Here is a 24,659-nt window from a genome sequence, read left to right as displayed (position 1 = left end):
GCTGTTATAAATGATGCTATTTCAATTTTTAAAGTTTCTAATCATTCACTGATAATATATCAACACACAATTGGTTTTTCTGTATATTGATCTTATATCCTGAGGCATTGCTTAAGTGACCAGTTGTAGTAGATTTGTTGTTTGAGTCCTTAGAATTTTTTAATGTAAATAATCATACCTTTGAATCAGAAGTTTTATTTCTTCCTTTATGCCTGTTGTTTATCTTACTAAACTGGCTAGGATCTCCAGTACAATGCCAAACAGATACTAGTAAGAGCAGATATCCTCGCTTTATTGCTAATCTTAGAGAGAAAATGCTGTTTCACCATTAAAAATCATGTTGGTTAGAGGTTTTTTGTTTAAATATCTCTCTTTAGATTGAGTAAGTTTCATTCCAGGTCTAGCTTACTCAGAGCTTTGAACATAGTTGATTTTGTCAAATATGTTTTTTCTATTTCATTTTGTTAATATGGTAGATTAATTTGATTCTCAAATGATAAATTCATCTTGCACTGCTGGTATAAACCTCACTTGCTCCCAATGTTTTATCCTTTTTTCTACTGATGGATTCAATGTGCTAATGTTTTGTTCAGGATTTTTATGTCTAAGTTCATGAAAGATATTGATTTATGAATTTAGTTATTGTACTCTGTCAGACATTTTTTATATGAGATTATTGCTGGCCTCAAAGAATCAGCCCCTCTTTTTTTCACAGTTGGTATAAAATTGATATTATTTATCAAATATTTGATTAACCAATATGACTTGTTGGGCCTGGATTTTTCTTTGTGGTAGATTTTTGATTCACAGATTTGATTCCAATAGACAGTGAGTTACTACAAATTTCAGCTTCTTTCAGTTCTGATAAGCTATACATTTCAAGGAATTTGTCTACTTCATTTAAATTGTCAAATTTAATGGTTTAAAATGTTTATAATTTTTTATTTCTAGGATTTGGATTTAGTCCCTTTTCATTAATCATCCATCATGCTGTCAATCAATTTCTCTCATTAAGAATTTATCAATTCTATTAATCTTTCCTGGGAACAAACTTTAACTTTAAAAATTTCTCTATTGTTTCATCTTTTCTATTCCATTGCTGCCTATCTATATTATTTCCTTCTTTTTACTTGGAAAAAATTTACTTAGCTTTTTAAAATTGGTTTCATATTGATAAGTTTCTACCTTAACAATCTTCCTTCTAACATTTAAACTTACAAATTTCCTTCTAGGTTCAGCTTTATGCGGTACCCCACAAATTTTGCCATTATATAGGCATTATCCTTTAAAAGTATTTTCTAATTTCCATTGTTATTAATCCCTTTATCAAGGAAATGTTTAGAGAGGCATTAATTTCCAGCATTTAGAGCATTATCTAGATATTTTATTGTTTCTAACTTAATTCCTTTTGTGATCACAGAACAAAAGTGTGTGATTTATCTTTTGAAATTTATTGATGATACAGTTTATTACATTTTATTTTTGGCATCCCTAATTATTATAATTTTAGTCATTTTTACTACTTTTGTTTTTTAATCTTCATACTTCCTTATAAGTGATCCATCTCCTACCTTTTCCAGTGAGATTTTTACTTTTGCAAGCTTTCTTATTATTTTAGTGTCATTTCTTTTCAACTTAAAGAACTCCCTTTAACATTTCTTATAGAACTGGTTTAGTGGTGATGAACCTCATCTAGCTTTTGTTTATCTGGGAAACACTCGATCTCTCCTTCAAGTCTTGATGGGTAGAGAATTCCTGGTTGATCATATTCAAGACCATTAATTTTAACTCTTTATCAGGTAGACTGCTTATCTCGATTTCATTTAGTTCTTTTTCTGAGGTTTAGTCTTGTTATTTTGTTTGGAACATATTTCTCTGTCCCCTCATTTTGCCTAATTCTCTCTGTATTATGGAAATCAGCAAACTTTTCTAGATTCATTTTATGGCTATCAATGTACATTTGAAAATGTGTATCCTGTAGTTGCTAAGTATATTTTCTGTCAATAGGTCACGTTCACTGAAAGTATTCAGGTATCTTTTCTGATTTAATTTTTTGGGTGTTTAGTTGTTCTTTCAGGTAATGAGAGAGGAATCTTAAAATCTCTAAGTATGATTTCTCTCTTTCAGCTTTTGTTTAATATATTTTGAAGCTCTGCTATTAAGTATATATAGTGGCTTCCTGATACATCAACTGTTTTATCATTATGGAATCTTTATTTCTTTATGCTCCATGTTTTGAAGATTTTTCAGGTATTATTTCTGAGGCTTATTGTTTACATGGCATATTATTTTCTATCCTTTTGGTTTTACTCTGTGTTTTTGTATTTTAAGTATTTCTTTTATAGACAGCATACGTGTTGGTTCTGCTTATATCCAGTCTGACAATTCCTACACATGTTTTGAGAATTTGGTTCATTTATATTTAATGTAATTAATAAAATGATTGGATTTATGACTACCATGTTTCAACTTGTTCTCTATTTGTTTGGTGTAATATTTTGTTTTCTTTGCTCTCTTTTTCCTCAATCCATCAGCTACTGCTGCTAAGTCACTTCAGTTATGTCCGACTCTGTGCAACCCCATAGACGGCAGCCCATCAGGCTCCACTGTCCCTGGGATTCTCCAGGCAAGAACACTGGAGCGGGTTGCCATTTCCTTCTCCAATGCATGAAAGTGAAAAGTGAAAGTGAAGTCACTCAGTCATGTCTGACTCTTAGCAACCACATGGACTGCAGCCTACCCGGCTCTTCCATCCATGGGATTTGCCAGGCAAGAGTACTGGAGTGGGGTACCATTGCCTTCTCCATCTATCTGCTACAAGAGATATTTTCCTGCTGGCTTTGAGTAATTAAGATGTCATGCTGTGAAAGAGCCTTATGGCTAGGACCTGAAGGTAGTCTTTAGGATCTTAGAGCAAAACTATTTCAAGAATGATTAAGGAAACATGGATGGCTTCAATCTTGCAATTGTAAGGAACTGAATTCTGCCAACAACCCATGATCTTGGAAAAGGACTCTGGTGTCTCAAATGAGATTGCAGCCCAGGCCAATAACTTGATGCTATCCTCATGAGACCTTGTACAGAGGACTCAGCAAAACTATGCCTAGACTCCTAGTCCAATAAACTATAAGATGATAAATTTGTGTCTTTTTGAGCTGCTAGGTCTCAGGTAATTTGTTACATAGCAATTAAAAACTAACCATACAGTAAGACAATATTTCCAAAATGAAGCACAAAATTAAATAGGCTAGGGACTTCCCTAGCATGGCTAAGACTCCATGCTTTCAATGCAGGAGGCCCAGGTTCACTCCCTGGTCAGGGAACTAGATCCCACATGCTGCAACTAAGAGTTTGTGTGCAACAACTAAAATTCCCACATGCCACAACTATGACCTGGTACATTCAAAAAAATTAAACAGGCTAAAAAAAAAAACAAAAACAAAAACAAAAACAAATGGTCTTGGCAACCCATGGGATAATAAGAAACCACCTAAAATAAACTGAAGAAAGTAGGGAAAACTGCTAGACCATTCAGGTATGACCTAAATCAAATCCTTTATGATTATACAGTGGAATTGAGAAATAGATTTAAGGGACTAGATCTGATAGAGTGCCTGATGAACTATGGAATGAGGATCGTGACATTGTATAGGAGACAAGGATCAAGACCATCCCCATGGAAAAGAAATGCAAAAAAGCAAAATGGCTGTCTGGGGAGGCCTTACAAATAGCTGTGAAAAGAAGAGAGGTGAAAAGCAAAGGAGAAAAGGAAAGATATAAGCATCTGAATGCAGAGTTCCAAAGATTTGCAAGAAGGGATAATAAAGCCTTCTTCAGTGATCAATGCAAAGAAATAGAGGAAAAGAACAGAATGGGAAAAACTAAAGATCTCTTCAAGAAAATTAGAGATACCAAGGGAACATTTCATGCAAAGATGGGCTCGATAAAGGACAGAAATGGTATGGACCTAACAGAAGCAGAAGATATTAAGAAGAGGTGGCAAGAATACACGGAAGAACTGCACAAAAAAAAATCTTCATGATCCAGTTAATCATGATGGTGTGATCACTCATCTAGAGCCAGACATCCTGGCATGTGAAGTCAAGTGGGTCTTAGCATCACTACGAACAAAGCTAGCGGAGGTGATGGAATTCCAGTTGAGCTATTTCAAATCCTGAAAGATGATGCTGTGAAAGTATTTCACTCAATATGCCAGCAAATTTGGAAAACTCAGCACTGACCACAGGGCTGGAAAAGGTCAGTTTACATCCCAATCGCAAAGAAAGGCAATGCCAAAGAATGCTCAAACTACTGCACAATTGCACTCATCTCACATGCTAAAAGTAATGCTCAAAATTCTCCAAGCCAGGTCAGCAATACATGAACTGTGAACTTCCAGATGTTCAAGCTGGTTTTAGAAAAGGCAGAGGAACCAGAGATCAAATTGCCAATATCCACTGGATCATGGAAAAAGCAAGAGAGTTCCAAGAAAACATCTATTTCTGCTTTTTGACTATGCCAAAGACTTTGACTGTGTGGTTCACAATAAACTGTGGAAAATTCTGAATGAGATGGGAATACCAGACCACCTGACCTGCCTCTTGAGAGATCTGTATGCAGGTCAGGAAGAAACAGTTAGAACTGGACATGGAACAACAGACTGGTTCCAAATAGGAAAAGGAGTACATCAAGGCTGTATATTGTCACCCTGCTTATTTAACTTATACACAGAGTACATCATGAGAAACGCTGGACTGGAAGAAACACGAGCTAGAATGAAGATTTCCAGGAGTTATATCAATAACCTCAGATATGCAGATGACACCACCCCTGTGGCAGAAAGTGAAGAGGAACTAAAAGCCTCTTGATGAAAGTGAATGTGGAGAATAAAAATGTTGGCTTAAAACTCAACATTCAGAAAATGAAGATCATGGCATCCACTCCCATCACTTCGTGGGAAATAGATGGGGAAACAGTGGAAACAGTGTTGGACTTTATTTTTGGCGCTCCAAATTCACTGCAGATGGTGACTGCAGCCATGAAATTAAAAGGCGCTTACTCCTTGGAAGAAAAGTTATGACCAACCTAGATAGTATAGTCAAAAGGAGAGACATTACTTTGCCGACTAAGGTCCATCTAGTCAAGGCTATGGTTTTTCCTGTGGTCACGTATGGATGTGAGAGTTGGACTGTGAAGAAGGCTGAGCACTGAAGAATTGATGCTTTTGAACTGTGGTGTTGGAGAAGACTCTTGAGAATCCCTTGGACTGCAAGGAGATCCAACCAAACCATTCTGAAGGAGATCAACCCTGGGATTTCTTTGGAAGGAATGATGCTAAAGCTGAAACTCCAATACTTTGGCTATCTCATGGGAAGAGTTGACTCATTGGAAAAGACTCTGATGCTGGGAGGGATTGGGGGCAGGAGGAGAAGGGGACGACTGAGGATGAGATGGCTGGATGGCATCACAGATTCGATGGACGTGAGTCTGAGTGAACTCCGGGAGTTGGTGATGACAGGGAGGCCTGACGTGCTGCGATTCATGGGGTCGCAAAGAGTCAGACACGACTGAGCGACTGACCTGAACTGAACTGAAACCATGCTTTCCTAAGGCATTATAATTACTTCTTTCATTCAAATTTAAAGAGTTCTTTTAACTTTCCTTCAAAACTTCTCTTCCACCCATGGTTTCCTCATCATTTTCACATTCTTTTATTTCTTGGTTGGATTACTGTTATGGGCTAAATTGTATACCACACAAATTCATATGTTAAAGCCCTAACCACTAGCACTTCAATATAGGACTAATTTAGGAGATAAATCTTTTAAAGACATGATCAAAATGAGGCCATTATGGTGAGCCCTGATCCAGTTTGAGCAGAGAAGAGAAAATCTGGAGACACTGAGGACACTGGGGGTTTGTGTGTGCACAGAGAAATCAGAGTGTGAGGACACAGCAAGAAAGTGGGCAGCTATAAGCCAAGGAGAGAGGCCCCAGGAGAATGCAAACCTGCTGATGCATTGGTGTTGCGCCTCTAGCCTCCAGAACTGTAAGAAAAATCAGTTTCTGTTGTTAAAGGCACCCAGGCTGTGGCATTTTGTTTGGGAAGCCCTAGTTTACTAATATAACTACTAAAAAGTATAAGGCAGCTGGAACACAGCCTCCAGTCATCTTAAGAGCCAGCAGAGTGATCTTTTTAAAATGAGTAAAACTCAGTTACTGGAAATCTCTATCTTAAGAAATTTGGATCAGCTTGGTTAAACCACTCAGTTTTACAGTAGGAAAGACAATTGTTCTTCCAATGTCTGAACTTGGTTTTCATGGTCCCTATGGATCCATTCCTACAACTCTAAGTAGTGTATGTGTTGAACACTCTGCCAGTTGGTACACAACATCTCATGATCTTTACCACTGTCCACAAGAAATTAAATTAATTCATGATTTTGTGACTGTTTCAACTTTACTTAAGGCTCCACGAGCTATGGGAGGAAACTACATCATGTACTGCACAGTCCTCTGCCTCCTAAATGGTTTTCCCTTTGACATGGCCCTGGCTTCCCAAACCAGTAACTCACTGTGTGATTATCACCACAACCTCCTGAAATATAAACTCTAGCTTCCCTTCCCTTACTGGACCTATCTCACTTACTCAGCCCTTAGTTATCCTGCTGATCAATAAGTTATTCTGCTATTCTATCCCTTTACACAGAAGTCTAAGCATATTACTCCCTTGCTTGAAACTCATTCGCCATTTCCTGATTGCTTATATGCAGAGCCTAGACTCTAGATGAAAATTCCAGGATCTCTGCAATTTTCTCCTTCCACCTTCCAACATACATCACAACTGAAGCCACATAGAGCACACTGAGCTGTGATGAACATGACAGCTTCTCTGTCCTGGAACTAGATGCCTGAACCAAAGATGCCAACTGTTATACCTTTGCCTGCTTCCTCACTGCTCTCCATGGGCCAGAAGCTCTTTTCTCTTGAACCACCCTCCATAGACAGCTTTCAGGTGCTTCAGCCTCTCAGAATGCCTGGCACAAAGCAGGTGCTCAATAATAATCATGTGATGAATGAATATATGAACAAGAGAGCAAATATATACGCACATTCAAAATCTTTCAAGAAATCTCACTGCTTAGAGGATAAAGCCCACAATGAATTCTGATGTCAAGAGCCCTCTAGAATCTGTGCCCAGCCTATTTCTCCTAACTTCTCAGTGGTTCCCACTCCATAATTTTAGACTCCTTAAATTCTTGAGAGAAACATTGAAGGTAGGCCCTGCTTTCTGGAGGCAATGACTTCCTAAAGGCCTCTGACTTTACCTGTGTAACTGGTGATACCATGGAGGATTTTTTCACTCTGGCTCTCTCTCTTCCTAGAATGAAGCAGAGGGACCATGAGCCTCAGAGACCTCTTCCAAAGTTAAAATACTACAGGCAGTGGCCAGAAAAGAACATTACCCAGTCAAATGCTACCTTAGGTGGAGGGTTTGTAGTTTCCCCCTTTAAAAGATAACTCAAATGAGGAAATGATGGGCATGATGAGATCTAAAGAATCATGGAGTCTCTTTCAGCTAAAATTCTTCTACCAGATGTCCCCTCTTCTGCCTGAACCTTGTAATCTTGTAGCATTTTCTGCTCAAGAATTCCCAAATGTCATTTTCTTGGACAGATACAAAGACTATGGTCTGGAAAGGGGCAGTGATTTCCCCAGGGTTACCCAGCAACTACAGGAAAGAAGTGAAGAAGAAGTAAAGTCGCTCAGTCGTGTCTGACTCTTTGCTACCCCACAGACTGTAGCCTACCAGGGTCCTCATCCATGGGATTTTCCAGGCAATAGTGCTGGAGTGGAACTACAGGAAAAGCCAGGACTAAAACCCAGGTTTCCTGGAGGGTGAGCTTGTTCTTTACACAGCACTCTGCTGTGTCCCATGCTGTGGAAGGTGGGGAGGTGGAGGCAATTGTTCTGAATGACCTTCAACCCCCTGTCCTCTCCCAACTGATACACAAGGGATCTGCAGTAACAGATTTGATTAAGCTTCAGTGAGAGTTCTTATCCTTAGGATATGGTCTCACGTAGAGGAGATAGACAGGGTGTGAGGAGCTACGGGCAGCATGAGAAGAAACAGGAGGTTTGGAAGAGAAAACCCTTAAAACACTGTCTCCCTGAGGATTTGCCACATGGGACTATGAGAAGAATGTAACTGTTTTCTCTTAAACTGCCATCAAATTATTTATATTTTTATTTGGGGGGGGAAACATTTAAACTTACAGACATATGCTTACCAATAAAAATGAAATACGGCAACAATGAAAACTGCAGCAAGAATATCCATGAAAATCCACATGAATAGATAGAACTTTGGTGTCTGCAAAACAGAAAACACAGTTTTAGGCATTTACAGTTGGAGAACATTGTAGATCACGTGGATCAAGTCCCTTGCTTGGCTGTCAGGGATGGAGCAGGGGCGGAGCAGGGAGAGGAACTTTGATTGCCGGGATTGAAGTCAAACACAGAGAATACCTGCTGCTAACCTAACATGTAATCCCCACTTTACATGTTCCAGGGGCTCTGTAATGGCTAAAATACTTCACACACCTCATTTCCCTGGACCCTCGACAGAGGTCTGAGGGAGTCGCAGAGACGTCACAGAGCAAGCCTTCTCTGGACCCAGGACTACAGCCCAAGCTCCTTGGCTTCCAGTGAGCTATGTGTTCATGGCACAGCTTCCCAAACCTGGCCGTGCATCCAAATCTACCTGAGCGGCAGCCTTTCCTAATACAGCTTCCTGGGCCTCATTAACAACTCAGGAATCAGAATTTCTGCATCTTTAACAAGCCTCCTAGAAACAAGCAACCAGTCTGTGAACCGGCATTTAGGAATCATTCTTCTAAGACATTGTGCTTCAAATAAGCATGCTGAAATTATCATTCTTAACTAAGACTATCATGCCTACTTCTTGAGGTTCCTTGACTGAATCACCCGTTTTACAGACCTCTATCTCCTAGCTTCTCTTGCATGAGTTTTTAAATTCTCTGGTTTGATCTTCCCTTTCTGCTTTCATTATTTCACCTCCAATACTACATGATGGTACTGGGTCTGGCATTTTTTTCTTTCTTATGCCATTTTCCACTCTATTCCAAGGTCTTTTCTTGGACTGATTAGTGGAAAAAAGAGGAGAAAGAAAGAAATGATAGTAATGATTTATTAGTTATTATTTTTATTATTATATAATATTATCATTATTATAATTATTATCATAACAATAACATGAATGATGGTGATAATGATGAGAACTAATATTAATGAGCAATTATAGGAGCTAAGGAAGTGTTCTAAGCATATTAAGGGTATTTTCACAGCTAATCCTTCAAATAGCTCTAGTAGGCAGGTACAGCAGAAGCTTTCAACCAAGTTCCACTAATCTAAGGCTCCTAAAGCCCTCTCAGAACCTGACCAATGTCTTGGCCTGCTCCAAGATGCCCACCAGGTGGGCTGCACAGTCAGTAAGAATCAGTTGTTGTTACTGTCCATATGGCTTTAGAACAGTTGCACTTGTTATGATTGTGCGGTGTAATTAAATGTTACTTAGAGCTCTAAAAGCTGAGTAAAAAAATATAGCATTTTCAATGGATACTAAATCAATGCTTTTTAAAAGGTGATGATGACAGAAAAGTCATTAAAAAATAAACTGCACGACTTCCTTGGTGGTGCAGTGAATAAAAATCTACCTACCAACGCAGGAGATGCAGGAGACACAGGTTCAATCCCCTGGGTTAGGAGGACCTCCTGGAGGAGGAAATGACAACCCATTTAGGTATTCTTCCCTGGAGAATACCGTGGACAGAGGAGCCTGGTGGGTTACAGTCCATAGCGTCACAAAAAGTCAGACACGACTGAGCGTGCACACATTCACTGAAGCGGACAAGTGATCAATCCCTGCTCTGGGAAGAGTTCACATGCTAAGCTAAAGACCACGTGCCACAACTACAGAGTGTGCACTTAAGAGCCTGCAAGCCGCACCTTCTGAGCCTGTGTGCCACAACTACTGAAGCCTATGTGCTCTAGGGCCCAAGAACTACAGCTACTGAGCCTGTGTGCCCTAGAGACAAGAGAAGACACTGAAATGAGAAGCCTGCTCGCTACAACAAAGAGTAGCCTCTCCTTGCTGCAACCAGAGAAAGCCCATGCAAAGCAATGAAGGCCCAGTACAGCCCTAAGTAAATAAATAAAAATAAACTGCAAATGAATTAGATGTGAGTGACATGCTAAGGGATTATTATAAAAATCTGGGTGGGTTCCTCATTCTCCCTATGGCTTTAAGTTATTATTGTCCTTTAAGACTCGGACATGACTTAGTGACTGAACAACAAAAAAGGGAAACAAACTTAGAAATCATAGCGGTTCATTTGGAGTATATATAAGCAAGTGAATACAGAATTCAATCAGCTAAAATACCCTCAAAGGAAAGACCTTGAATCTATGCCAAAAGGTGAATGAATATTTTTAAATGTATTAGGTATGTATGTGGTGGATTGCTTATAAAATAATCACAATATTCCTCCCCAAATGCAGGCCTGTATGCAATCTGACTTGGTTGTTTCTTTCCATCAAGAGCTAATGTCTGTTGCTCCCTGCCCTACCTTGAATCTGGACTTGGCCATGTCATTATCTTTGGTCTGTAGAACATCAGCAAACATCAGATTAGGAGATCCTTAGGAAGGCACAAGCATTGGGGCTTGACCTCTCTCACTACTGAGAACCCAGCATCACCAGGTGAACATAAGTAAAGCTGGCCTCCTTGAGGATGAGTGACCAAATGAAGGGAGACCACAGACATTCCAGGTAAGACCCTAGACATGTGGATGAGGCCATCCTAGACACCCAGGCCAACCAAACTGGTTGAGACCAGAGAAAGCACTCAGCCATTAAACAGAATGTGAAAAACAAATATTTTAAGCCACTAAGTATTAGGTAGGTTTTTTTTGACATGGTCAAATTCAGGATTAGACCAAAGAAAGTGGGGAAACCACTAGGCCAGTCAGGTACAACTTAAATCAAATTCCCTGTTAATACACAGTGGAGGTGATGAATAGATTCAAGTGATTAGATCCAGTAAACAGAGTGGCTGAAGAACCGTGGGCAGAGGTCCATAATACTGTACAGCAGGCAGTGAACCAAACCATCCCAAAGAAAAAGAAATGCAAGAAGGTAAAATGTTTATCCAATGAGGCTTTACAAACAGCTGAGGAAAGAAGAAGTGAAAAACAAGAAAGAAAGGGAAAGGTATACTCATCTAAATGCAGAGTTCCAGAGAATAGCAAGGAGTGACAAGCACGCCTTCTTCAAAGAACAGTGCAAAGAAACAGGAACATACAGAAAGAATAAGATTAGAGATCTCCTTGAGAAAACTGGAAATATCAAAGTAACATTTCATCCAAAGATAGGCACAATAAGGCACAGAAAAGTAGGCCCGATCTCTTCTGTAGAGGCAGAAGAGATCAAGAAGAGATGGAAAAAATACACAGAAGAACTGTACAAAAAGATTTTAATGACCCAGATAACCACGATGGTGTAATCAGTTACCCAGATAACCACGATGGTGTAATCAGTCACCCAGAGCCAGACATTCTGGAGGGTGAAGTCAAGTGGGCCTTAGGAAGCACTGCTGCCAATAAAGCTAGTGGAGGTGATGGAATTCCAGCAGAGCTACTTAAAATCCTAAAGATGATGCTATTAAAGTGATGCATTTAATATGCCAGCAAATTTAGAAAATGCAGCAGTGGCCACAGGACTGGAAAAGGTCAATCCTCATCCCAGTTCCCAAGAAAGTAGTAAAGAATGTTCAAATCACTGGACAACTGCTCTCATCTCCCATGCTAGTAAGGTTATTCTCAAAATCCTCCAAGCTAGGCTTCAGCATTATGTGAAACAAGAACTGCCAGGTGTTCAAGCTGGGTTTAGAGAAGGTAGAAGAACCAGAGATCAAATTGGCAACATTTGCTGGATCATTGAGAAAGCAAGACAATTGCAGAAAAACATCTACCTCCATTTCATCGACTATGCCAAAGCCTTTGCGTATATCATAACAAACTGTGGGAAACTCTTAAAGAAATAGGAATACCATATCATCTTACCTGTCTCCTGAGAAACCTGTATGCGGGTCAAGAAACAACAATACCCTGAATGGAATAACTGACTAGTTCAGGATTGAAACAGGAGTACAACAAGGCTGTTTATTGTCACCCAGTTTGTTTAACCTATATGCTGAGCACATCATGCAAAATCTACCTCTGGATGAGTTACAAGCTGGAATCAAGACTGCTGGGAGAAACAGCAAAACCTCAGATATATGGATGATACTATTCTAATGACAGAAAGCAAAGAGGAACTAAAGAGCCTCTTGATTAGGGTAAAGGAGGAGAGTGAAAAAGCTGGCTTACAATTCAACATTCAAAAAACTAAGACCATGACTTCCAGTCCCACACTTCATGGCAAATAGAAGGGGAAAAAGTGAAAGCAGTGATAGATTTTATTTTCTTGGGCTCTAAAATCATTGAATCGCTAGTCCATGTCTGACGTAGGGTGCAGCATGCTTGGGGCTGGTGCATGGGGATGACCCAGAGAGATGTTGTGGGGAGGGAGGTGGGAGGGGGGGTCATGTTTGGGAATGCATGTAAGAATTAAAGATTTTAAAATTAAAAAAAAAAAAAGAAAAGTGAAAAAGAAAAAAAAAGAAATTAAAGATAATTACTGCAGAGATTTTAAATGTTACATATTTTATTACTTTATTACAATAGCATAAAATAAATATCTCAAACATATCTTCCATTAACGATCCAAAAATCTGCAAGCAATAAATGCTGGAGAGGGTGTGGAGAAAAGGGAACCCTCCTACACTGTTGGTGGGAATGCAAACTAGTACAGCCACTATGGAGAACAGTGTGGAGATTCCTTAAAAAATTGCAAATAGAACTACCTTATGACCCAGCAATCCCGCTGCTGGGCATACACACCAAGGAAACCAGAATTGAAAGAGACACATGTACCCCAATGTTCATCGCAGCACTGTTTATAATAGCCAGGACATGGAAACAACCTAGATGTCCATCAGCAGATGAATGGATAAGAAAGCTGTGGTACATATACACAATGGAGTATTACTCAGCCATAAGAAAGAATTCATTTGGAATCAGTTCTGATGAGATGGATGAAACTGGAGCCGATTATACAGAGTGAAGTCAGCCAGAAAGAAAAACACCAATACAGTATACTAACACATATATATGGAATTTAGGTAGATGGCAATGACGACCCTGTATGCAAGACAGGGAAAGAGACACAGATGTGTACAATGGACTTTTGGACTCAGAGGGAGAGGGAGAGGGTGGGATGATTTGGGAGAATGACATTCTAACATGTATACTATCATGTAAGAATTGAATCGCCAGTCTATGTCTGATGCAGGATGCAGCATGCTTGGGGCTGGTGCATGGGGATGACCCAGAGAGATGTTATGGGGAGGGAGGTGGGAGGGGGGTTCATGTTTGGGAACGCATGTAAGAATTAAAGATTTTAAAATTAAAAATATATATATATTAAAAAAAAAAACTAATGGAATGTGTCTGTGAACCTGGTCTGTCTGAACACCAAGGCCACAATACACTATTTATATTTCATTCAAAAAAAAAAAATCACTGCAGCTGGTGAGTGCAGCCATAACATTAAAAGAAGATTGCTTCTTGGCAGGAAAGCTGTGACAAACCTAGACCGTGTGTTAAAAAACAAGGACATCACTTTGCAGACAAAGGTCTATATCAATCAGTTCAGTTCAGTCGCTCAGTAATATTCAGCTCTTTGCAACACCATGGACTGCAGCACGCCAGGTTTCCCTGTCCATTACCAACTCCCTGAGCTTACTTAAACCCATGTCCATCAAGTTGGTGATGCCATCCATCCATCTCATCTTCTTTCCTCCCCTTCTCCTCCCACCTTCAATCTTTCCCAGTATCGGGGTCTTTTCTAATGAGTCACTTCTTCGCATCAGGTAGAAAATATTGGAGCTTCAGCTTCAACATCAATCTTTCAAACTCAGGATTGATTTCCTTTAGGATTGACTGGTTGGATCTCCTTGTAATCCAAGGGACTCTCAACAGTCTTTTCCAACACCACAGTTCAAAAGCACCAATTCTTCAGTGCTCAGCTTTCTTTATAGTCCATTTCTCATATCCATACATGACCACTGGAAAAACCATAGCCTTGATTAGATGGACCTTTATTGGCAAAGTAATGTCTCTGCTTTTTCACATGCTATCTAGGTTGGTCATAGCTTTTCTTCCAAGGAGCAATGTCTTTTAATTTCATGGCTGCAGTCACCATCTGTAGTAATTTTCAGTTCAGTTCAGTTCAGTTGCTCAGTCGTGTCTGACTCTTTGCGACCCCATGAATCACAGCACGCCAGGCTTCCCTGTCCATCACCAACTCCCAGAGTTCACTCAAACTCACGTTCATCGAGTCGGTGATGCCAGCTAGCCATCTCATCCTCTGTCGTCCCCTTCTCCTTCTGCCCCCAATCCCTCCCAGCATCAGAGTCTTTTCCAATGAGTCAACTCTTTGCATGAGGTGGCCAAAGTGCTGGAGTTTCAGCTTTAGCATCATTCCTTCCAAAGAATACCCAGGGTTCATCTCCTTTAGCATGGACAGGTTGGATCTCCTTGCAGTCCAAGGGACTCTCAAGAGTCTTCTCCAACACCTCAGTTCAAAAGCATCAATTCTTTGGTGCTCAGCTTTCTTCACAGTCCAACACTCACATCCATACATGACCACTGGAAAAACCATAGCCTTGACTAGATGGACCTTTGTTGGCAAAGTAATTTTGGAGCCCCCAAAAATAAAGCCTCTCCGTGTTTCCATTGTTTCCTGATCTATTTGCCATAAAGTGATGGGAGTAGATGCCATGATCTTCGTTTTCTGAATGTTGAGCTTTAAGCCAACTTTTTCACTCTCCTCTTTCACTTTCATCAAGAGGCTCTTAGTTCTTCACTTCCTGCCACAGGGTGGTGTCAACTGCATATCTGAGGTAATTGATATTTCTCCTGGCAATCTTGATTCCAGCTTGTGCTTCATCCAGCCCAGTGTTTCTCATTATGTACTCTGCATGGAAGTTAAATAAGCAGGGTGACAATATACAGCCTTGACGTACTCCTTTACTGATTTGGAACCAGTTTTTCATTCCATGTCCAGCTTCTAGACCTGCATACAGATTTCTCAGGAGGCAGGTCAGGTGGTCTGGCATTCCCATCTCTTGAAGAATTTTCCCTAGTTTGTTGTGATCCACACAATCAAAGGTCTGTATACAAAGGTCTGGATAGTCAAGGCTATGGTCTTTCCAGTAGTCATGTATAGATGTGAGAGCTGGACCATAAAGAAGGCAGAGCATTGAAGAATTGATGCTTTCAAACTGTGGTGTTGGAGAAGATGCTTGAGAGTCACTTAGAGAAAAAGATCAAACCAGTCAATCTTAAAGTAAATCAAGCCTGAATATTGAAAAGAACTTTCAAAGGACTGAGGCTGGCTAAAGCTCTGCTGTGAGCTTAGTCACTTAGTCATGACTGAGTCTTTGTGACCCCATGGACTATAGCCTGCCAGGCTCCTCTATCCATGGGGATTCTCCAGGTAAGAATACTGGAGTGGGTTGCCATGCCCTCCTGCTGGGGATTTTCTCAACCCAGGGATTGAACTCAGGTCTCCCATACTGCAGGTGGATTCTTTACCATATGAGCCACAAGGGAAGACCTGGATAAAGCTACCTGATGCAAACAACTGACTCATTGGAAAACACCCTGATGCTAGGAAAGACTAAAGGCAGAAGAGGGTGACATATGATGAGATGGTTGGATGGCATCACCAATTCAACAGACATGAACTGGGGCAAACTCCAGGAGATAGGGAGATAGTGAGGGACAAGAAAGCCATGGGGTGCTGCAGTCCATGGTGTCTCGAAGAGTTGGACAAGACTTGGAGAATGAACAACAACAAAAATGCTAACAGACCGCACATCATTTATTTCACAATTCCTCATTTTAAATTTTTGAATTAACAGACCATTAAGCAGAGAGGATTATATTGGATAAAAATGTTTCCATTGTAGTACTTTTGATCCTCAATTTACAAATAAGTAAACTGAAGCCAAGACAGGTTAACTAACATTTCCAAGTTCACACAATAGGTGGCCAGTATCTGAACTTGCATATTCCAACTCAGGGTGAGGGTTGCTTAGGAGAGTCCCTGGGATACTGGCTCCACCTTCCTGAACAAACTGACCTTGGGTCCTTTAAAACAAGTCCAGGCCAGGTGTAGAAAGAAGTTTTTGACTTTCATCTGAATTTTGATTCACATGAATTTATTAACAATTCAAATATTAAAATGAAAATTTTACTTAATAAAGTTTTATTTAATATATCCAAAGGGACAACTATCAAACATTACTGATGTAGGAGGATAGGATTATGGAGGGGTATACTGCTTTCTAACTTATGCATTTTATAATGATTAACTTTATATGATGAACAAGTTTACTCTGTAATCAATTTTTTAAAATAAATTGTTAGAAAAGTATATAGTCTATGCATGAAGGAGGATAATACAGAGACAGACAAGTGGGGAGGCTTCATCTATGCCAAGGGACCTGCCACCCAAGGTTTCCTTGTGGGTCATCTGCAGAGTGCTGCCCAAGGCACCAAGGGGAGAAGGGGTAGGCAGTTTTACACTGCCACCATAAGGCCTCAGTGCAGTACTGGCCCAATGGGATTGTGCGCTTGGCCCCGGCCACCTCGCACCTGCTCCTGACTCTGATCAAGTCAGAAACAAGGGCCAGTGAGGCTGGAGCTATAGGGAAAGCAACCTAAAATATCTAAGCTTCTCATTTAGGTGTCTCTGACTAAAACTTTAATGTTCAAGGCAGTTTAGACTTTGGGTTATTACTCTTGATTAGACACTTGATACTGAGCTGAGGCTTTTTGGTGACTAAAAAGAACTTTAAAAATTATCTCAGAGTGACTAGAGAAACTATGGAATCTGAGTGAGATCTTATTCAGGGGTAGGGAAAGACCTAGCTCACAGAGCAGATTTCTGTTGTGGGCTATTGTACCTGACTCAGTCATCCTGCTCTATGCTGATAAAAAATACAGGCTCTATAGCAGTTAAATGGTTAGCTGGGGCTCTCTTCATAGATAAATGATGGGATTTAGTTGCAAGTGTAAACCAGGTGTTCAGAACCCCACTCCTCTAACCATAAGCAGTATGGTTTCAAAAGTATTTTGCTTAGGACACAGAGTGTTCGTTTTGGAATCAGGTATAATAAAGTTTTGCCAAGAGAACGCACTGGTCATAGCAAACAACCTCTTCTAACAACACAAGAGAAGACTCTACACAGGGACATCACCGGATGGTCAACACTGAAATCAGATTGATTATATTCTTTGCAGCCAAAGATGGAGACGCTCTATACAGTCAGCAAAAACAAGACTGGGAGCTGACTGTGGCTCAGATCATGAGCTCCTTATTGCCAAATTCAGACTTATATTGAAGAAAGTAGGGAAAACCACTAGACCATTCAGGAATGACCTAAATCAAATCCCTTATGATTATACAGTGGAAGTGAGAAATAGATTTAAGGGGACTATATCTGATACACAGAGTGCCTGATGAACTATGGACAGAGGTTTGTGACATTGTACAGGAGACAGGGATCAAGAACATCCCCAAGGAAAAGAAATGAATAAAAGCAAAATGGCTGTCTGGGGAGGCCTTACAAGTAGTTGTGAAAAGAAGATAAGCAAAAAGCAAAGGAGAAAAGGAAAGATATAAGCATCTGAATGCAGAGTTCCAAAGAATAGCAAGAAGAGATAAGAAAGCCTTCCTCAGCAATCAATGGAAAGAAATAGAGGAAAAGAGCAGAATGGGAAAGACTAGAGATCTCTTCAAGAAAATTAGAGATACCAAGGGAATATTTCAGGCAAAGATGGGCTCAATAAAGGACAGAAATGGTATGGACCTAACACAAGCAGAAGATACTAAGAAGAGTTGGCAAGAATACACAGAAGAACTGTACAAAAAAGATGTTCACAAGCAAGATAATCACGATGGTATGATCACTCACCTAGAGCCAGACATCCTGGAATGTGAAGTCAAGTGGCTATTAGAAAGCATCACTACGAGCAAAGCTAGTGGAGGTGATGGCATTCCAGTTGAGCTATTTCAAATCCTGAAAGATGATGCTGTGAAAGTGCTGCACTCAATATGCCAGCAAGTTTGGAAAACTCAGCACTGACCACAGGACTGGAAAAGGTCAGTTTGCATTCCAATCGCAAAGAAAGGCAATGCCAAAGAATGCACAAACTACTGCACAATTACACTCATCTCACACACTAGTAAAGTAATGTTCAAAATTCTCCAAGCCAGGCGTCAGCAATACATGAACTGTGAACTTCCAGATGTTCAAGCTGGTTTTAGAAAAGGCAGAGGAACCAGAGATCAAATTGCCAACATCTGCTGGATCATGGAAAAAGCAAGAGAGTTCCAGAAAAATATCTATTTCTGCTTTATTGACTATGCCAAATCCTTTGACTGTGTGGATCACAATCAACTGTGGAAAATTCTGAAAGAGATGGGAATACCAGACCACCTAACCTGCCTCTTCAGAAACCTATATGCAGGTCAGGAAGCAACAGTTAGAACTGGACATGAACAACAAACAGGAAAAGGAGTACATCAAGGCTGTATATTGTCACCCTGCTTATTTAACTTCTATGCAGAGTACATCATGAGAAACGCTGGACTGGAAGAAGCACAAGCTGCAATCAAGATTGCTGGAAGAAATACCAGTAACCTCAGATATGCAGATGACACCACCCTTATGGCAGAAAGTGAAGATGAACTAAAAAGCCTCTTGATGAAAGTGAAAGAGGAGAGTGAAAAAGTTGGCTTAAAACTCAACATTCAGAAAATGAAGACCATGGCATCTGGTCTAATCACTTCATGGGAAATAGATGGGGAAACAGTAGAAACAGTGTCAGACTTTATTTTGGGGGGCTCCAAAATCACTGCAGATGGTGACTGCAGCCATGAAATTAAAAGACGCTTATCCTTGGAAGAAAAGTTATGACCAACCTAGATAGAATATTGAAAAACAGAGACATTACTTTGCCAACAAAGGTCCGTCTAGTCAAGGCTATGGTTTTTCCTCTGGTCATGTATGGATGTGAGAGTTGGACTGTGAAGAAAGCTGAATGCTAAAGAATTGATGCTTTTGAACCGTGGTGTTGGAGAAGACTCTTGAGCGTCCCTTGGACTACAAGGAGATCCAACCAGTCCATGCTAAAGGAGATCAGCCCTGGGTGTTCTTTGGAAGGAATGATGCTAAAGCTGAAACTCAGTACTTTGGCCACCTCATGCGAAGAGTTGACTCATTGGAAAAGACTCTGATGCTGGGAGGGATTGGGGGCAGGAGGAGAAGGGGATGACAGAGGATGAGATGGCTGGATGGCATCACTGACTCGATGGATGTGAGTTTGAGTGAACTCTGGGAGTTGGTGATGGACAGGGAAGCCTGGCGTGCTTCGATTCATGGGGTCGCAAAGAGTCGGACACGGCTGACCAACTGAACTGAACTGATACTTGTTTTTTTCCGCAAACTTCTTGTCACTATCATTGTTGCTGTGCCTTCAGAAATAAGGGGTGCAGTAAGAAAACTCGAGTCAGACCTGATTCTGAATCTTGCATCATGTGATGATGTCAAGGCTATTAATAACATCAAATATCAGATTTCCCATGAGGATACTCCTAGTGGCTAACCCAGAGGGCTGTATTACATTATGCATGAAAGGCACATTGTGGGGATTAAATGAACAGTGATGATTATACCAATAATAACAATTTCTGCCTGAAAATCACAGAAGAATCTGGGTGAGAGAATAGAAAATGTCCCCTCTTCAATGTCACATAAGTCTCTGCTCTTAACTAGCTCCCCTGGAGACTGCACCGTGAGCAATGTAAGGTGGAGAGGGGACAGAGACTCCTATTGTACTAGATTTGGAAGAACAATCTGGACAACCAGCTTACCATGAAGTAGTAAGGGTGATTTATCTTCTTTAGGACCTGAATATTGTCTGTGGTCACTGAGTGAATCCTGGAGCACCAGGCCAGTGAGAAGAGCCAAGGTTCATTGATGATGTACAAGTTGATGGTGATGTTAGCTGCTTTATATTCTCTGGAAAGAAAAAGAACCCACAGGAAATTAAGACTTAATCTCACATTCATCATCTAAAAGGGAACTGGTCACCACATTTGTAAAAGGTGTTTGCTTAAATCACAAGATGCAGTTGGTCATGTGACATCTTATGATACAACATGCTGAATTAGCTCATTTCAATGAGGACAAAGGACTAGATTTAATACTTTTGCTCCTGTACCTACATTAGTATTTTTCTATTTTTTTTTTAATTTTTATTGAAATATAGTTGATTTACAATGTTATGTTAGTTTCGGGTTTATAGCAAAGTGATTCATAGTATATGCTGCTGCTGCTACTGCTGCTAAATCGGTTCAGTCGTGTCCGACTCTGTGTGACCCCATAGACAGCAGTCCACCAGACTCCCCTGTCCCTGAGATTCTCCAGGCAAGAACACTGGAGTGGGTTGCTATTTCCTTCTCCAATGCATGAAACTGAAAAGTGAAAGTGAAGTCGCTCAGTCATGTCCGACTCTTAGCGACCCGATGGACTACAGCCTACCAGGCTCCTCCACCCCTGGGATTTTCCAGGCAAGAGTACTGCACTGGGTTGCCATTGCCTACCTATATCTAAATCTATCTTCTTTTTAGATACTTTTCCATTGTAGGTTACTATAAGATCTTGAGTACAGTTTTCTGTTGCTGTATACTAGGTCCTTGTTGGCTAGCTATTTTAAATATAGTAGTGTGTTTATTTTAATTCCAAACTTCTAATTTATCCCTCCCCCCTTTCTCTTTGGTAACTATAAGCTTGTTTTCTATGTTAACAGTAATAGTAGTATTTTAGTAAAGTACATGCCCCAAGACAGAAAAGGAAGAAAGAAAGGGAGGGAGGGAGGGAAGAAACAGGAAAGCCCTGTTAGAAGGAAAAGGCAATCTACTCCAGTATTCTTGCCTGGAAAATTTCATGGACAAAGAAGCCTGGCAGGCTACAGTCCATGGGGTTGCAAAGAGTTGGACATGACTAATGTCATGTAAATATTCCTACAATTTGCTTCCATAAGCTGATATGCACCAGCTCCAGTACACTCTTGTGTAGCAAATGTACTTACTTCCATCAGAATGCTTAACACCTATTACACTATCTGCTTTCCTATCAGTCTTCTTTACTTGACTATAGCAAATTAAAAGCAGAGATTCTGTGTTACTCATCTCTGTATAGCCAGTACCTGCTTCATAAACAGTTGACTGAAGGAAAAAAGAAATGAATACCAATATGGTAAATATTTATACTTCAAATATAAAGAATTTTTTAAAGCACTTACTAGGGAAAATGGAACCCAAATTTCCCTATGCATTGCATGCTAAGTCACTTCAGTCGTGTCCAACTCTTTGCAACCCCATGAACTATAGCCCACCAGGCTCCTCTGTCCATGGGATTTTCCAGGCAAGAATTCTGGAGTGGGTTGCCATTTCCTTCTCCAGGGGATCTTCCCAACCCAGGCATCGAACCCATATCTCTTACGTCTCCTGCACTGGCAGGTGGGTTCTTCACCACTGGCACCACCTGCATGTTGGTAGATATTTGTGCACTGTCTATAGAGACAGAAAGTAAGTAGAGCATCTAGTAATTCTAATCAAGTTGTCATGTCCAGGGAAAACTTCTCACAAAATATACCATGTAAATCCCTTCAAAAATTTTGCTTAACCCTGAGATGACATAGCATATTTAAAACAGCTATCAGCAAGTCTGCATTTGAATCTAGCTTTGTCTTGTACTAGCTTTGCAGGCTGTTAGGCTCAGTATATAAACTGTAAGATAAAAATAATACTACCACTTTCACAGCAGTGCCTGCAATTAGTTACCCAATATGCTAGAACTATCTCTAAGACAATTATTCATATCACCAGAAGATTAAGAAACAGAAATAAGGAAACAGTAGTAAAAATTTTTGAAGCCAACACACAAAAACCATTCACAATTTCTATCTATTAATAATGAGCCTATAGAAATTGAAACACAATATACCATTAGCAATCACCCAAAGAAATGTAAATACGTAGGTATTAAGAAGCATAGGATCTGTAACCCCAAACTAGAATATTTTTATTTTTTATTTTTTTTTAATTTTAGTTTTTTTATTTTTTAAATTTTAAAATCTTTAATTCTTAAAGTGAAGAGACACACGTATTTATGAATTGGAAAATTCAACATCATACAGATGTCAATTCTCCTCAAACTGATCTGTAGGTTAATGCAATTCTTATCAAAATACCACCAAGCTTTCCTTGGTTTGTCTGCTTTTTTTCTGTACAATTAATTTGTGCATGAGTGTGTGCTAAGTCGCTTCAGTCATGTTTGACTCTTTGCGACCCTATGGACTGTAGCCTGCCAGGCTCCTCTGTCCTAACTGATTCTAAAATGTATGTCAAAAGGTTCAGTGTAAAATTAACTAAAACTATATTGAAAAGGAAGAATAAAGTGAGAGAGAATCATTGCACCCAGTATTAAGGCATACTGTATAGCTACAGTAATCAAAACAACGTGGTATTGGGGAAGGAACAGACATATGGAACAGTAAAACATAATTTTAAACCCAGAAATAGACCCACACAAATGTCAAAATGATTTTTTTACAAAGGTCCAAAAGCAACTTAATGGGATAAGGAGAAATTTTTTCAACAAACTGGACTAGAGCAATTGGCCAAAAACATACAGGCATAGGCAAAAAAAAAAAAAAACCCACACACAGAAAATTTCAACCTAACACCACACACACACTTCATATAAATATTGACTCAAGCGGATCATAGAGAAATATATAATGTAAACTATAAAACTTGCAGGAAAAATCGAGACCTGTGGGCTAGAAAAAGAACTCTTAGACTCAACAGTAAAAAGCATGATTCAAAAAGGGAAAACTGATATTAGACCTAATCAAAATTTTAAAATTCTTGTTCTGTGGAAGACTGTGTAGGAGATGCTACAGATCAGAAATAGACTGGGACAAATATATGCAAACAAAATATCCAACAAAGGATTATATCTATAATACAGAAAGAACTCTCAAAATTCAACAATAAAATTCAGTTAAGAACGATAAGACATTTCACCAAAGAGGACAGACCAAGGCAACTAAGAACATGATAAGATGTTCAGTATCATTACCCACCAGAGAATGAAAATTAAAACCACAGTGGGATATCACTACACACCTATAGAATGGCTACAGTAAAAATGACAATGGCTGGAGTAGGAAATGGCAACTTACTCCAGTATTCTTCCCTAGAAAATTCAAAATTCCAGGGACAGAGGAGCCTGGTGGGCTACAGTCCATGGGGTCACAAAAGTTGGACTCAATTGACTTTCACTTTCAAAAGAAAGAATGAGAAAGAAAAAAAAAAATCACCAGCCAACAGTCACATATTTGGTTCTGAAGGACAACTGTTATTTGATACTGTTTTGATTTCTGGAGAAGATCAGATTTTTTTAGTACTCATGTATAGGTTTCCTCCTTTTCTTTAGTATTAAAGGACAAAGTTGAAAGAGTATTCTATATATCTATGAAAATTAAAGTGCATATCAAATGCATATCCAATCCCACAAGGATTGATTTATTAGTACTTGCACAGCCTTGTGAAAAGTGCATGAGGTACCAGGTACATTGGGGGCACATTCATCCTCACAGAAGAGTAGCATTTCAGGGTCAGGAACCATGGTAAAAACCACCATATGATCCAGCAATCCTACTCCTAGGCATATACCCTTAGGAAACCAAAATAGGAAAAGACACATGTAGCTATAACATGGAAGCATGTCCATGCCCATGGATGTCCATCCATCGACAGATGAATGGATAAAGAAGTTTTGCTACATATACACAATGGAATATTACTCTGCCATAAAAAGGAATGCATTTGAGTCAGTTCTGATGAGGTGGATGAACCTAGAGCTTATTATACAGAGTGAAGTGAGTCAGAAAGAGAAAGATGAATATTGTATTCTAACATATAGATTCGGAACCTAGAAGAATGGTAGTGAAGAACTTGTTTACAGGGCAGCAATGGAGAAACAGACATAGAGAATAGATTTATGGACATGGGAAGAAGGGAGGAGACAGTGAGATGTATGGAAAGAGTAACATGGAAACTTACATTACCATATGTAAAATAGAGAGCCAAGGGGAATTTGTTGTATGGCTCAGGAAACTCAAACAGGGGCCCTGTGTCAAACTAGAGGGGTAGGATGGGGAGGGAAATGAGAGGGAATTTCAAAAGGGAGGGGATATATGTATACCTATGGCTGATTCATGTTGAGGTTTGATAGAAAATAAAATTTAATAAAGCAATTATCCTTCAATAAAAAATAAAAGGAAAACAAACCAAAAAACTATTACTTATAAAATGTTAGATTTAAAATATTG

The 24,659-nt window shown here is 39.7% G+C and overlaps 1 protein-coding gene across 1 annotated transcript in view; it reads right to left on the bottom strand.

Moving 5' to 3' along the window:
- The window catches only part of LOC101117804 (glycerophosphodiester phosphodiesterase domain-containing protein 4-like), a 112,347-nt gene that overhangs the window by 5,020 nt on the left and 82,668 nt on the right, over positions 1-24,659 (bottom strand). Inside the window, exons 13-15 of the mRNA XM_027960074.2 lie at positions 20,128-20,275; positions 8,292-8,374; positions 7,329-7,381 (exon numbers count right to left, since the gene is read on the bottom strand). Coding sequence (XP_027815875.2) covers positions 7,329-7,381; positions 8,292-8,374; positions 20,128-20,275 — 284 coding nt within the window. The remainder of the gene's footprint in view (positions 1-7,328; positions 7,382-8,291; positions 8,375-20,127; positions 20,276-24,659) is intronic.

Source organism: Ovis aries, chromosome 21 (assembly GCF_016772045.2).
Source record: "Ovis aries strain OAR_USU_Benz2616 breed Rambouillet chromosome 21, ARS-UI_Ramb_v3.0, whole genome shotgun sequence".
Taxonomy (NCBI): Eukaryota; Metazoa; Chordata; class Mammalia; order Artiodactyla; family Bovidae; genus Ovis; species Ovis aries.
This window is presented reverse-complemented; position numbering and strand designations above follow the sequence as displayed.